This window comes from Sabethes cyaneus, chromosome 1 (genome assembly GCF_943734655.1).
Source record: "Sabethes cyaneus chromosome 1, idSabCyanKW18_F2, whole genome shotgun sequence".
Lineage (NCBI taxonomy): Eukaryota > Metazoa > Arthropoda > Insecta > Diptera > Culicidae > Sabethes > Sabethes cyaneus.
This window is the reverse complement of record NC_071353.1, coordinates 153,759,064-153,774,188: the sequence shown is the minus strand read 5'-3', so window position 1 is coordinate 153,774,188 and position 15,125 is coordinate 153,759,064. Positions and strand designations below refer to the sequence as shown.

The 15,125-nt window shown below is 44.6% G+C and overlaps 1 protein-coding gene across 1 annotated transcript in view; it reads left to right on the top strand.

The window, feature by feature from the left end:
* The window catches only part of LOC128736009 (DDB1- and CUL4-associated factor 10 homolog), a 47,896-nt gene extending 33,539 nt beyond the window's left edge, over positions 1-14,357 (top strand). The window contains exons 3-6 of the mRNA XM_053830495.1: positions 717-1,086; positions 1,142-1,297; positions 12,961-13,020; positions 13,089-14,357. Of these exons, the coding sequence (XP_053686470.1) occupies positions 717-1,086; positions 1,142-1,297; positions 12,961-13,020; positions 13,089-13,904 (1,402 nt within the window). The 3' untranslated portion in view covers positions 13,905-14,357. The remainder of the gene's footprint in view (positions 1-716; positions 1,087-1,141; positions 1,298-12,960; positions 13,021-13,088) is intronic.
* The last annotated feature ends 768 nt before the right edge of the window (positions 14,358-15,125 follow it).

Here is a 15,125-nt window from a genome sequence, read left to right as displayed (position 1 = left end):
TAAACGAAACCGACGAAGACGAAAAATGAAAAGGAAAGTTTAACTCTCGTAGTTAAAAACACAAAAACTGAAAACGAAAAAAAGGAAAAAGTGAAGAGTCAAGCTGTGAAAACTGAAAAAGCGAGTGAAAGGCATTCGGAACAACAGGACTACAAATAAGAAAAAATGAAACAAAAAACGAAGAAAAACAACGGAGCAGGACACGCGGGATAGAAAAAAGAAGAACATGAGAAAGAGGAAAAACGGAGAGCCAGAAAACGGTACCGAAAAGGAGAAAAAACAGATTAAAAAACGGGACTAGAAAAAGCAGACCAGAAAAGAAGTAAAACATGTGAGGGAATAACATGAAAAATGTCAATTTTAATTTCTAGTAAAACTATGTGTCTAATTTCCATTTATTTTAAATTCAGTTGCACCCAAAAGTCCGGAATTTTTAATTAGGTTGGCAAAGGTCGGCATTTTTGTGATAAGTAAATTCCAAAAGGTCGGGTGTCCCACCTTTCCTTCATGCCTGGGCACGCTAGTGTTCGGCGGCATTGATGTGTGTCGTTCGTGTCTCATTTAGATCATTTCCTCGAGATAGTGCCGACCAAGCTAGAGGATGATTACAGGCGGCCAGAGTTGATGAGGCAAATAAACGTGCAAATAATTTGCATCTTGACGATAGTCTTTGATTTTTCCTCAATTTAATCACGTCTTATCGTTCGCTTTTGCAGATTCCTCGACAATCGTATGTTCGCCACCTGTTCGGATGACACGACGGTCGCCCTGTGGGACACCCGGAATCTCAAGTCGAAAATCCGCAGCCTGCACGGACACTCCAACTGGGTGAAAAACATAGAATACTCCAAAAAAGACTGCCTGCTGGTGACGTCCGGTTTCGATGGGTCCATCTTTACCTGGGATATCAACAGCTACACCGAGCACGGGTTCGTCTACCAGAAGGTGTTCCACACGCCCGGACTGATGCGATGCCGGCTGGTGCCGGACGAAAACCGGCTGGTGATTTGCACCACCGGTGGCTATCTGATCATTATTCACAATCTCAATCTGGCCTCACTGGCGATGGATCTGAGAGGATTCAGGGTGAGTGTCCTCTTCAGGGGATCAGAGTCACTAACTAAATGCCTGAATATTACAGCCCAACCTGTACCGACTGATGCAATCGCGACAGCAGTTCATCCCTAATGCAGCCCGATACGGTCACGCCTTTTCCAAGAAGCAAAAGAGCAACCGAGTCGAGCTGGTTAGTGACTTCCCGGAAGGTAACGACGCGGAAGTGATCAGCTCCCTACAGGTACGTAAATCCTTTTAGGTAGCCAACCGTTGCTTGCGTCGTTTAATTGTTTTTGGCCAAACACCCACTCTACTGACTGGTGGCGGCGAACATAATGTAGCGTGAAATTCATTAAACCACGGTAAATTATACAGTTTATGCGCATAATCGGATGATCACAGTCTGACAGTCCGGCTGCGGATGGGTACGTACGGTTTACCGCCAGCCAGCGAGAGGGTATTGACTTTTAGCGAGTCACTCGGTTTTTCGTTGCTACTGCAGTTCCTAGCCTGCGCTGTAGTACTGCGTCGTCCAAAAAAAACCGGGTCAAAAAATTTTCAGGTAAATTTTGACCAAGTTGAGTCGAATACGTGAATTTGAGTACGCGATTTTCTAAATTCCCGTTTGCAAAAAATATTTTGACTTAGTTGTATCGAACAACAGCCCACTGTGGCCGACTGCAAGCTCCGCCAGTCACCACTTCACGGTACTTAGAGATAATCCACCGTGTGCTGAACCTCACTCACACTAGGTGACCTTGACTTTGGAGTCGGCTGCTGCGTTTTTTTTTGCAAATTGAATTTAAAATACTGCGAAACATACGATTATTTAATTTAAAATACTGCGAAATATTCATTCATCACGATTAGCTATCATGACTGATGTCCCATTGTGGTTCCCAATGATTATCACGGCGCGCTGATTGAGCCGTAAAGTTTTGAAATTTTTCGTTCGTTTTGCAGTCGTTCTTCTTAGTGCTTTTGATGGCAAAACTGATTGAATTTGAATAGAATTGAAGGCACTACTTAATGAAGATCCAAGTCCCAGTGGGAGTGAAATAGCAAACAGTCCCAATCAACATCAAAACTGAATATTTATGACCTAGCGATTCCATTCTGGGCGATCGGTGCACATCGATTCAATTCGATACTGATTTGCCGATCGTGGCGACTAACATAATGTCCCCTTTTCAATATCCGACAGGTAGAGCAAACAGCTGTAGCAATTTAGCATCCAATTATACTACCGAGACAGCACTACGTTACCAGTTTAGTAATGTTCGAGTACTACGGAACCTATCGTCATCAAAATCAAGACACACAGTGTTAAACCAAATTCGATTAAAGTACAGCATGGTTCGTCTCCTGCGATAGAGTTCACCAGTGTCCGAAAAAGCTGACAGCATTGTAAAATCGGACGAACAAATCTGTCCTAAGCCTCCCAGTTCTAGCGGCCGTTCTCAAACGCCTCCTTCTCCACATTTTGAAGTTTGTTGGGAGCGTCTAGTACAATCCGTAAAGAAGACCTTTAAAGATTTGGCAGTTGGCCAGAACCTTAGCCGGTGGTCGGTGAAAAGATGGATGTCGGCATGTTCTTCAGCTCTGTCGTGGCCTTGACGATCAGCTACTTCTCCGTTTTGGCCGTTTTGAAACGCAACTTTTCCGGTGGACTGGATGCATGGCATATTGGTTGAAGTCCCTAAAAATAGAAACGTAATTGAGACAGGAGAAAATAGACGCTACTCTCCGGCGGCAGCAAGCTGGATTCCATGCTGGTCGATGCTGGTGTAGACCATATCACAACGCTCCGCATTATATTGGAGCAGATCAACGAATTCCAGGACTCTTCTGCTGGAGTTCGTTGACTTCGAAAAGGCGTTCAACCGACTCAACCACGAAAACATCTGGGGCGCACTTAGGCGTAGAGGAGTTGCAGAGAAGCTAGTCCATCTCATCAAGGCTCAGTACAAGGAGTTCTCGTGCAAGGCGTTGGACAATGGCGTCTTATCCGACCCTATAAGGATTACACTGCTTGTGTGAGACAAGGCTGCACACTATCGCCGCCGCTGTTTCTCATCGTTATGGATTAGATATATTAGTTGGAGCGATTGACAGTAGACCAAATCGAGGATTGCCTTTGAACCCTCAAACGATGAAGCAGCTAAATGACCTTGGGCTTGGCTTGCTCGTACAACGCCGCATCGGAATGCACAACAAGTTACCTCTCCTAAAGCCCCTAGGCGGTAGGTTTCACAGTCAATGTATCAAAGTCTATGGTAGTGAACACTGACAACTTTACAGTAGCGGAACAACAGACTGAGCAGGTGGAAACCTAACGGCCGATAGCAACAGAAATTCGAGAACATGGCTGGAAGTGGTTCCGACATACCTTGAGGAAAGGAGCGAACAAGATCTACCAAGAAGCACTCGACTGGCGCATCCGCAAGGACAACGTAGAAGAGGCAGACCCAGAGGCCAGTGGCGACGTAACTTAGCCAACGACATCTGGGCTGTTGCACAGAACCTATTCTGCAAAAGCGATGGCGGGTGACCGTCGGCAGTGGTGTTTTCTGATTTCTAATAAAATAGATAGCAAAACGTAGTTTAGCACGTGTTTATTGAACGGTAGCTAATTAAAGAAGAAAAGGAATAATTGCTAACAAAAGTTAATGACCTGTTCAAGATATAGGAGTAACACAACGAGTCGATCTGTTACTGTTAGTAACGGTTACACTAGGGTTGTACATCTAACACCTCCGCTCAACCCAATAGTCCGAGTTTCATCCGCTTATGATATCTTGGCTCCTCCGCGACACGGACACAAGATTGGTTGTCTTCGAATAACGGTATAGGGTTGTGAAACGTGACTCCAAGCTCCATGAGTAGATTTTTGTTCCAGATCGCGTCACAAGCAGCTTGAATCAGAGAGATGTACTCCGCTTCACTCGACGAGAGTGAAATAGTTGGCTGCTTCCGAGTCATCCATGTGACAGTAACTGCATAAACCTGGAATACCTTTCCGGAAACGGATCGTCAATCTTCTTTGTCGTTGCCCCAGTCAGCATCTGCGTAGTTGTTCTTCACTGCGCCTATCTAAGATTAATCCCATAGTTACGGTCCCTTTCAAATACCGTAGTATACGCTTCAGGCGATTCCGATGAACATTTGTTGGTGCAGATTCGAATTTACTAAAGAAGTTCACAGCAACGCTTATGTCTGTTCGTGGCGCATGTGCCAGGTACGTCAAACAGCCGATAAGCTCCCTGTACGGTTTCTTCGCAGTTTCCGGTTGATTTTCAATTTCCAATTTTAAATTGGGTTCCAACGGAATCGCAACTGGTTTGCATTCAGCCATGCCGAACCTTTGCAATAAATCAGTAATGTATTTAGGTTGGCTACTCTTTACGGTACCTCCGCTGAAATCTCGATCCACCTTCAAACCAAAAAAGAGTTTCAACTCGCCCATATCAGGCATCTTATATTGTTTTGATAGTTGCCTTTTCAACTTGGTTACCAGACCGATTCGATCTGAGACAATAATAATGTCATCGACATATAAAAGCATGTAGATAACAGATCCCTGCCAATTCATTTGATAGAGACAGCTATCCACGTTAGACCGCTTGAATCCAAGCTTCGTTACGAATAGATGAAATTGATCATTCCAGCTTCTCGGGGCTTGCTTCAAGCCGTACAATGATTTCCTGAGACGACAAACGAGATCCGAATTGACACTTTCAAGACCTTCAGGTTGTCGCATATATATTTCTTTTTTTAGTACGTCGTTGAAAATGGCAGTCCGAACATCCATCTGGTGCATATGGTATCTTTTCTTGTTCGCTACCAGAAGCGTCCTAACGGTAGTAATTCTGGCTACGGGTGCGTACGTGTCGTCGAAATCGAACCCTTTTCGTTGTGAGTAACCTTTTGCCCAGCGGGGTGCTATCCTTATCTTAACGAACGGTGTTTGACAGTCGACTTAACGAAGGGCGCTATTTGCAGGAAATGCAGGAAATAGCGCCCGTCTGACAGATAAATTTGCTGCCAACCTTGTCGAGATGTGCTGAGGATGTTGGCAACAAAAACATGGCATCCATCGCAAGCCCCTGCTTTTGCCACTTACCGGGTGTCGCAACCTTTCGTTGCGTCGCACCAATACATCCAACTGCAGCGATAGTACGCACCTTTCGTGTACCACTCTTGTTCGCACGACATGTATGACGTGCCGCCGGCGTGCGTCGGGATCGTGTTGAAACGTCAGTGGAGATCAAAGATAAACAAAATCGAAAATTGAAATATGCCCGCGAGTGAAGCAGCGAGTTTAGTTTTTGGCTATTTTCCATAAATAATAGTATATATAAAACTTATAACTAATATCACAGTGGTAGAACTTACAACTAGTATTACGGTGATTAAGTTTATAAATAATAGTACGATTTAAAAGGCTATAAAAGAGTTAGTACGGTCAACCAGCGTAGCATTTAGGTTTGTATATGCAGTCATTTTGCTGAATCATGCAATTGCAATTAGATACTTACACTATGTTAATTGTGCTACAGCTGCTGTTCGGGAATCAAATTGCTGAAAAACAGTGTTGATAAAATATAGCAAAAAACAAGCATAAAACACGGAAAACAGTATTGACACACCGATTGCGTAGCGAAGTACTGAAGGGACACTAAACGTAAGTTTCTCTTATGTCTACGGCTAACAATACTTACTATATACATAAAAACATACAAAGAACTTAGCGATATGAATAACAAAAAAACAAATCTAATCAATTGTGTTATACAAAATTTTATAATCTCGTACCATAGGAATTTTTTAACGCTGCTGTTAAATACACGTTATTAAATCGGAAAACCGGTTTTGCCATATCGCAACACCGGGCCTTGTAGCGATCTACATTTCCTGCATCGTCGTATTTCATCTTGAAGACCCACTTGCCAGTGGGACTGGGGCCCTCCAGTGACCCCAGTCTCCTCGCTTTCTCAGTCCATCGATTGTTGACGGAAGGTCGTCTACAAATGCTTCCGCATTCAACGCAAAAGCCATTACAGCGTCGTCTGTCGCTTGGGAACCTCCAGTAGAACCTGCGAGACACGAACTGCCAGTATTTGCTTCAAAGCCAGTAACGTAATCGATAAACTTACCGGGGAGTCTGCGCTCCCGTCCACTTGCCTCATGGACATTTCTGCAGGGCAGTTGTTCACTTCTGATTGTAGGAAGCGCGCCGGCAGCTTCGTCCCATTCTGTATCATTAGAAACACTATTTTCGGATAGTTCAGCTTCTATAGATCCAGTCGGCGCGGACAAATCATCCTTCTCCAGATCGATTTCACCCTCGTCTAAATCGTACATTGCCTTTACCGGTTCCTGATTCTGCACTGCTTTCTTATTCTCGTCGAAAACAACATCACGAAATGTAAAAGTAGTCTTCTTCCTAGGATTCCAAATTCCGTAGCCATTGGTAGCATGTCCGACGCTTCTGTTGTGGCAGCCACGTGAAAGCGGTTGAACCAAATACCCGCATTTTATCCACGTTCGGTTTCTTATTGTACCACATTTCGAACGGGGTTTTCTTTTTCTCTAGAGCAGCAGTTGGGCTTCTGTTCAGCAGTGAGCATAGCGTCACCCCACAATGATTTCGGTAAACCAGCATCTAATAGTATAGAACGAGATTTGTCCAACAGAGTGCGATTTAATCGCTAGGCAACTCCGTTCTGTTGCGGACTATACAAAACAGTAGTCTCCATACGGATTCCCTCAGTGCGGCAATATTGGTATACTCCCCACCGTTGTCGCACCTGAGTCTCGATACCTTTGTGCCGAAGAATGACGTTGCCTGTGCACAATATTGTTCAATCTCGAATTTTCACCGCCGTTTCAATCATATCGTGCTTCCAAAGATTTTTCAGATTGACCTCTCCTAGATGGCTACAACTTCGATGCCATAAATCGAAGCTGTCGACTTTCGTTGTCATAGCGCAAACATCTGCTGATCACGAGAATACACGACAAGGGTATACAATTGGTCTTTTTTGTATCCGACGCAAACAAGCCTTCCGAATTGTCACTTTTCTCCCAGCAATCTTCACGGTCATACCGATATCTTCCACCCGACGAACAGAAAATAGATTACATTGCAACTCAGGCACGAACAAAACATCCTTTACCACTGACTGTTGCCTTTTTCCATCGATCAGCATGTCGACACGGATTGTGCCTGCGAACTTGGCCAAAAAATCTTGACCAGATTGAGCAACAGAAATGTACACTTTTCGTTCCAGTGGATGCAGCTCGTCGAATAAAAATTTGTCTGTTGCACCAGAATCTAAAAACCATGCAATTCGCTTGCTTGACGTTTCAATTGACGTAGAGAATGCACTCACGCCCGTGGTAGCCGTGGTGGTAGCAATAAACAAAGTGTCACTGTCATACGTAACGTGTGCGTTACCTTTAGACTTTCGGTTCATTTTTCTCTTTTGCCATACACTTGTTTCGCGTTCCTTCTCCCTCGTCGATCGATAATCGGGACAGTTAACTCGCTTATGTCCGAACCGGCCACATTCAAAACACTTCAGTCCGGATTTCTTTCCAGCAAAAACCGTTTCGCTTACGTTATCTTCTGCAGAATCCGTTTGATTAGCACGTTTTACTGACTCGTCCATTTGCCGCTTTTTGACATATTCCAAAGTTAGCTTCTCCGGCTGAATAGTTTCCAAGGCCGTAATCAGCGCGTTATAATACTCCGGCAGCGCATGCAAAAGTTGGCAAACGACATCTTCCTCGTCAATTTTCACTCCGGTAGCCTTCGTTTCACGTAGCACTTTTTCGAACTGTAGCAGGAATGGTTTGACATTTTCGCCTTCGTTCAACCGTAGCCGCTGGAACCGTTTCTTCAGGAACAACTTGCCGGCAATACCAACGCGCTCGAATGCGTTCTTCAAAGCGTCCCACGCTTCTTTCGTCGTTCGCTTGTCCTTCACGTAATCCAGTTCCTGGATTAACAATTCGATCGTTCAGTTTCTTCTTCTTCTCCGCCTTGACAGCCGCTGTGTCTTCTGGGTGATCCATCCTGTTGTACTCCTCGTCAGCAATCGCTTTCTCCAGACAGTCCAACAAATTTTTATCCTCCATCAGCGTCTCGATGCGAAACTTCCAGTTTCCGAAATTCGTTCCATCGAACAGCCACAGTTTTTCTTCACTCATTTTCACGTGTCACGCAATGCACCTATATTCCTGCTAGATTTTTCTTCGGGCTAAGTGCTGAGCTCATAACCTAATAAAATAGATAGCAAACCTCGTTGCAGCAGTTAACTGCTCTCCGGCCAGTTGGTTCGAATGTCCAACGCCGGTGTTTATTCAATGCAATGGTCTTAAAGGCGGTTGGGTTAAACAGCAAAGCCTAGGTTTTCACTAGACAGTACAGCTACCCTTGATAAAATGGTTAAGAGCGACGCTGGGGGATTTATAGGATCATCCGGCTTGTAGATTGAAAATTTCTACTCACCCAATGATGGTGAGCAAGATCTCGTCCTTGAGTCGGTCTGTGGTGATCACGGAAGCCAACGTTTTTTTTTTGACGGAGCACACCATGCGTTCCCATACCACACCCACATGCACTTCGTTTGTACAAGCTGTGTCGATACGACGAAGTGGAAGCTGCTCTTGGTGTTTTTTACTGATCGCCTTGAGGTTTGTGTGGCACAAATAATTGTAGTATTAAAACGATGTTGTACATCAAAGAGTCTTAGCCGTAAACTGAAGCAAATAGTTTTTATGCTCGCACTGGATTTTATTTAACTGAATAAAGACATTAACTCCACTGTGCTGATTCTATAGGTGGGTAAAATGGCTCTTTTGTGTGAGTGGCTTTTAACCGTCCATTTTTGGGCTGCGAACCGATTCATACGGTCGGTGTTAAGTCAGGCCGAACCAAGTGACAAAATTTTTTCATAGTTTGCTGCTCTGTATGGTTTATAGCTATCAATCGTTCGAAAAAAAAATTATAACTCTGGCTGTTTACAACATTCAGTTGATCGTTTGCTCATTAAATCGGTTTTCAAAATTTTGCGCCTTGGTCCGTTCTGATTTAACACCGACCATATGATATCGCGACAAGCAATCGAGTTAAGCAGGCCAGTCGAGCAGTCGAATCAAGCAGTCGAGCCAAGCAGTCAAATCGAGCAGTCTAGTTGAGCAGTCAAGCAGTTTAATCGAACAATTGAGTCGAGTAATCTTGACGAGCAGTTGAATCGAGTAGTTGAGTCAAGCAGTCTAGTCGAGCAGTCGGGTCAAGTGGTTCAGTCGAGCAGTTAAGTTTCGCAGAGAAATCGAGCAGTTGAGTCGAGTCGAGCGGCAGAATCGACAAGTTTAGCCGAGCAGTTGAATCCAACAGTAGAATTGACCAGTTAAGTCAAGCAGTTGAGGTCGAGTGGCTAAGTTGAGCAGTTAAGTCGAGCAGATGAATCAAGCTGTCCAGTCGTCAGTTGAATCGAACTGTCAGGTCGAGATCGAGCAGCCGATTCGAAGAGTCCAATCGAGTAGTTGAGTCAAGCAGTTAAGTCGAGTAGTTTAGTCGAGCAGTTGAGCCGAATCGAGCAGTGAAGTCAAGCTGTCCAGTCAAGCAGTTGAGTCGAGCTGTCAAGTCGAGCAGTCGAATCCGACAGTTCAGTCGAGCTGTTCAATCGTGCAGTTAAGTCGAGCAGTCGGGTCTAGTAATAAGTCGAACAAGTGTGTCAAGCAGTCGAATCGAGCAGTTAAATCGAGCTGTTCAATCAAACAGTCAAGTCGATCTGTCCAATCAAGCAATTGAGTCCAGCAGTCGAATCGAACAGTCCGGTCGAGTAGTTCACTTGAGCGGTCCAGTTGAGCAATCGAGCAGTTCAGCAATCGACCAGTGAGATGACTCACTGAATAGAACTCAGGGGCCTGTTTTTTATTACCGATAAGCCTCTTATGACGTCCTGTCAGAGACCTGGTTTTGGCTACAGACAAGCCCCTTATATAACTAGACCAGATAGAAGATTAGATCAAGGACTAATGCAAACAGCATCTCTGCTGGCATGAGTATCTGTGAGTATCATTGCCCCCGCATGGCTACAACAGGTGCGCTACGGATACCGCTCGTGAGATTCAGACCATCGTTCGTTTCTTGTTGCCGGCTGAATTAGCCAAAATGCCGTCACACGATGCACATAATTATGATGGCATTCAAGCTCTAACTAAATGTTTCAGGCCAAATCTGAGTGTTGTGGCACCGATGCACCTGCCACTATCTCATCGGTAAAGTAACGTAGCATAAGATTGAATTGGCGCAACCTAGATTGCAAAATAAACATCTTGGTTCGCATAGTGTGAAATGAAAACAGAGTTAATTTAGAAAAATTATAAATTGAAGATTGATAGAAGTTGAAGTTATTCTGCCTCGGTTGAAAAGTGCTAGAAAGCGGATTTATGAACGTTTTATGCAGAAATCAGCCATCGTAAACTGTAAGCGAAGCGCGATGCGAGTTGTAAGTTAATAAGGGAACTTGGAATTAGTCCTCCTAGACGTTCGGGTAAAATAGAATTACGCGTCGTAATCGATAGACGATTTATCGTGAAAAAGCTACTCGTGTAAGGATAACTGCCTTTCATTAATGAAAATTATTGTATAAAATTTATTTAAGTTTTAAGCTGCAAAATAAAAGGCTACTCTAAAAATATAGTTCACCCACGATCCTGTTTTGGAGACTTAGATCGTTAGCAGAGTCCTTCGCCGGCGCGTACCAAGCTGGTTTTCGTGAGGGTCGCTCCAAGACGGATCAGTTGTTTACTTTCTGCGTCAGTTACTAGACAAATTCTGGGAACACAATTTGCAGACCCATCATCCGTTTGTGGACTTTAAGACAGCGTACGATTCAGTCTAACGTTTGACTTACTAATTACGCTGGTTCGTGCGACACTGGGTGAGTTAAAATCATGCGTTAGAATAGAGGGTGAGACCTCAGCTGCTTTCGCGACGTTGGTTGACCTGAAGCCAGCGGATGCACCCTCTAGCCTGTAATTCAAAATTGGCTCAGAAGGTGCAATACGAAGAGCAAACTTAAAAAGAGGTGGAACTATCATCACGAAATCTTACGTGCTTCTCGATTTTGCGGATGACATCGATATCATCGGAATCCACCGTAGAGCAGTGGAAGAGGCATTTTCAATGAGAGTTCAAATACCGGTACCGAGGTGGAGCTGGACGGGGAACGATATGAAGTGCTGGAGGAATCCATATACCATGGTACGATCGTGGCATGTGATAACGATGTAAGCCACAAAGGCAAACGACGAGTTCAGTTGCAGGCGTGAATCTTACTTTTTACGGATTACTTTGCCAGTTGAGGTCCCGTAGTTTGCAAATTCGCTCAAAATTGGTACTCTACAGAATACAAATCCTACCGATGACCCTGTACGGACATAAATCATGGAAGGGTAAAGTAAGGTGATTGACTGCTTGAGGTTTTTGAGTGCTAAATGGAAAATGGAACGTTGTGCAGACACATGAATCACGAGCTGTATCAAGTATACGAATGTGCTGATATAGTGAAGGTACCACCATGTGACAGGTTGCGGTGAGCTGAGCACGTGGCCAGAATGCCCGACGAAAGTGTTGCCAAAACTATTTTCAGCAGATAACCAAGAAGAAGCCATAAACTTCGGGGCAGATCCCGCACCCGATGGATGTGCGCTGTCGAAGGCGATGCACGGTTAGCACGGTTTTCGAAGGGATTGGAAAACTACAGCCCAGGACCGACAGCACTGAAGGATAATGAACCGTCGCCAATAAAGTAAGGAAGCTGTAGAAGAAAGTAATCAAACAAAGCTGTTGATAGTGCATCCAGGGCGAGACAGAACGTGAAAGGTAAAAAGCGAAAAATTAGATTGACGAGTCATTGAAGGAACACTTCGTAGTAGGTTCGGCGTATTGAACCAAGCTTCAATGGGAGTCAATTATAACCGGATTCGAACCTAACTCTTTCTCCCAGGCCTTCTGATTGTGAATAGGTAAACGGAAACCTTGTGTGGAAAATGAAGTTGCGAAAAATTGGATAAAAATGTAAATTTTTAGACAACTTGGATCCTGAGCGGAAGGTTGATTCGAAAAAGTAATATTTTGAACTAGATAATAGGACAGCAAAAAAAAACAAAATGAGGTCATTCTAAGCAGCAAATTCCTTCGTGCCAACAAGTGATGATAAATTGACCCATTCTACCACCGACAGGAGTAATGGTTGCATTAATCAATCTTAACATTCTACAACCTTACGAGAATACAGCATACAGTGATGGGGTTGGCGCATGTTGGTGGTGAACGATTTGAGCTGCGGTCTGCTCCTTACCATCCATGCTGCATCATTATTGCAGCTGCATATGGCTAGCTAGCTGTGCGAAAAGCTTACACATATAATTGTTATAATTAGTATTCACAACGGTGTTTATATGGTTAATTAAATTCGCCTCGCTTCACGGTTCGCACGATGCATACTTTATGAGATGTGTGTTGTGTATTTTTTTTTGTTGATGACCGATAATAACAACAACGACATACCAACCAACCGCACTGCAGCCGGGCTGTGCTGTGAATGGTTCACTGAATTTTGGACTTTAATTATATTTTAATGCAAACCGGGGCTCGGTTTTGCAGCCGCATCCCATTGTTTGGGTCAGTGGTCGTGTGGTCGCGCTGGCTGGTTGTTCGGTAGGTATGCAGGAATGACATGCTGTCACGCTCTTAATGTTTACTATTTTGATTGTGCCATTAAACGCCTACTGTTTCCTAGTTTTTATATACATATAGAATGAAACCCTTTACTTTTTACTGGCTGCCTGGCAACCGTTACTAAAACACTTCCTCGATCGTTGCAGATTCACCCTCAAGGCTGGTGTGCGCTAAGCAGAAACATAAGCTACGATGAAAGTTCTGAGGTAAGTTCAAACCAATCGCCTTTTTCTAGGTCAATTATTTATTATCTGTTGCATATTTTTCTTCGCAGTGGAGCTGCGTACACGATATTCAGGAAATCTCGCTGGAAGATGACGCAGAAAGCGATGGCGAAGATGATTCCACCGGGGCGGCAGACAGCGCCAGTGGTGAAGCAAGCCTCAATCAGGATGCTTCAACGGCTGGAGAAGGTGGCGGTGGTGGTGCAGAAGAAGGCGGAGGAGGGGCCGGTTCGGGTGCAGAAACTCAAGCTGAAGCAGCAGCTGCTGCTGCTCTGGTCAATGCAGCCGTCGGAGAACCAGCCGAACCAAATAACGTTGCCAATGGCAATCGGAACAATAACAACAACAACAATCAAGGGAACAACGCCGATTTCCCGACGCCGAACTCGGACATTTGGGCGGCGGAAGTTTCGCTGCGCAACCGAAACCTTCGGGTGGAGAATACTCGTTCGCTGAACATGGCTAACGTGTACGGTATCACCAGCGGTCTGTTCCCGCTGACTCCGGTGGAACATCAGAACAAATTCCAGCAAACCATCACGGTGAACGTGAACCGCATGCTGTACTACATTGAGGAGCCCAACAAGGGCAAAGGGTTCATCAAGGAACCGTGCTTCTCCTCGGACGGGCGTATCATCTGCTCGCCCCACGCGCACGGCATCCGACTGCTGGCGTTTAATGCCGAGTGCAACGAGCTGCCCTTCATCACCGATCGGGCCAACGAGGGCCCGAGACAGTTTCACGAAATCAAACGGAAGCACTGCCACTCGGACGTCGTGGTTAGCAGTAAGTTTAGTCCCAAGTTCCCGCTGCTGGTATCCGGCTGTCTGCGGGGTAAGATCGTATGGCACCAGCCGGTGCTGTAAGTCGTTTCTCGTTCGTTTTTCTCGATGCGTTATTACTATTATTTACTAGCAGTTTGACTGTGTAGGAAATTATTGACTACCACCATCCTACTTAATGGTACTTACTGTGTAACGGAAACATCACAGGTCGAAGCATTTTTCCGTGTTTTCGTCCCGAAATGATCTGCCGCTCAAGCAAGCAAACAAGCAACGTGTGACTTAATCTATAAGTCCCTGGTAAGCACATTGCTGTCCTTCCCCGTGGTGCGTGTGTGCACGCGAGCATTTACATTATCCTTCCATTATTTCTGTTACACACACAGACACGTGCTAACAAGTGCGCCAGCGGCGCTGATTCACTGACGTTGTTTCAGCCGATTTTTAGGTTATACGTAATTTATGTTGATGATGAAGAACAAAATATTACACTAGGTAGTAAGCTAATTGAAATACAAATTACGTAAAATATCAATATGCTATAGCAGAAAAATCGGTACAGTTTTTGGTAGTGAAAGAAACTCCCGAGTCGCGTCGCGTCGTTTCGATAAAACTAGTTTGGTAGGTTAATCAACAGCGGTCTCAACTGCTCAGCTAAATTCAAATTACTTTGCGCGCGATTTGATACTTGTCACATCTCACATCTCTCCACGTCGCGCCATCCGTTTTGCGCATTTTCTTTTCATTATTTGACCTATTACTATTTCGCAGTCAGGTTCATATTAAATATGGGTCCATTTGGTAATGGAACAAAACCAAATCCGAAGGATCAATATCCGTAAGTCTGGTCAGTTTAGTTCTGATGTTTCACCCAAACATTAGTTCGCTGGGAGTTTTACCCGTAAATAATCGCTCAAAGGTAATGGCCCAAGGAAATCTAAAGGGTCAACCAGAATGCTGCGTCCAAGCATCCGTCAGCGCGTTATTCTGACAGTTTCCCCATAGGTTTACCGTCAAATTGATGCTGACGGATGCGTTGAAGCAGCATTTTGTTTGGCTCCTAACGCACTATCTACCCAGGGTGCGTTAGGAAGCTTCCTTTTTGCCAAAGGCTCCGGCCGTTTTAGTTGTCCAACTAGTCGGCATCCTTCACAAGAATTTAAAACATAAGTAAATATATCATTCATTTTGGGCCACCAGCAATAATGCCTTAGTCGCTATTGCATTTTTGTGCGTCCGTCCTTGGTTTTTAAAAACTGGTCCATTTAGTAATGGAACAAAACCAATTGCGTGAATTTCGGCTCC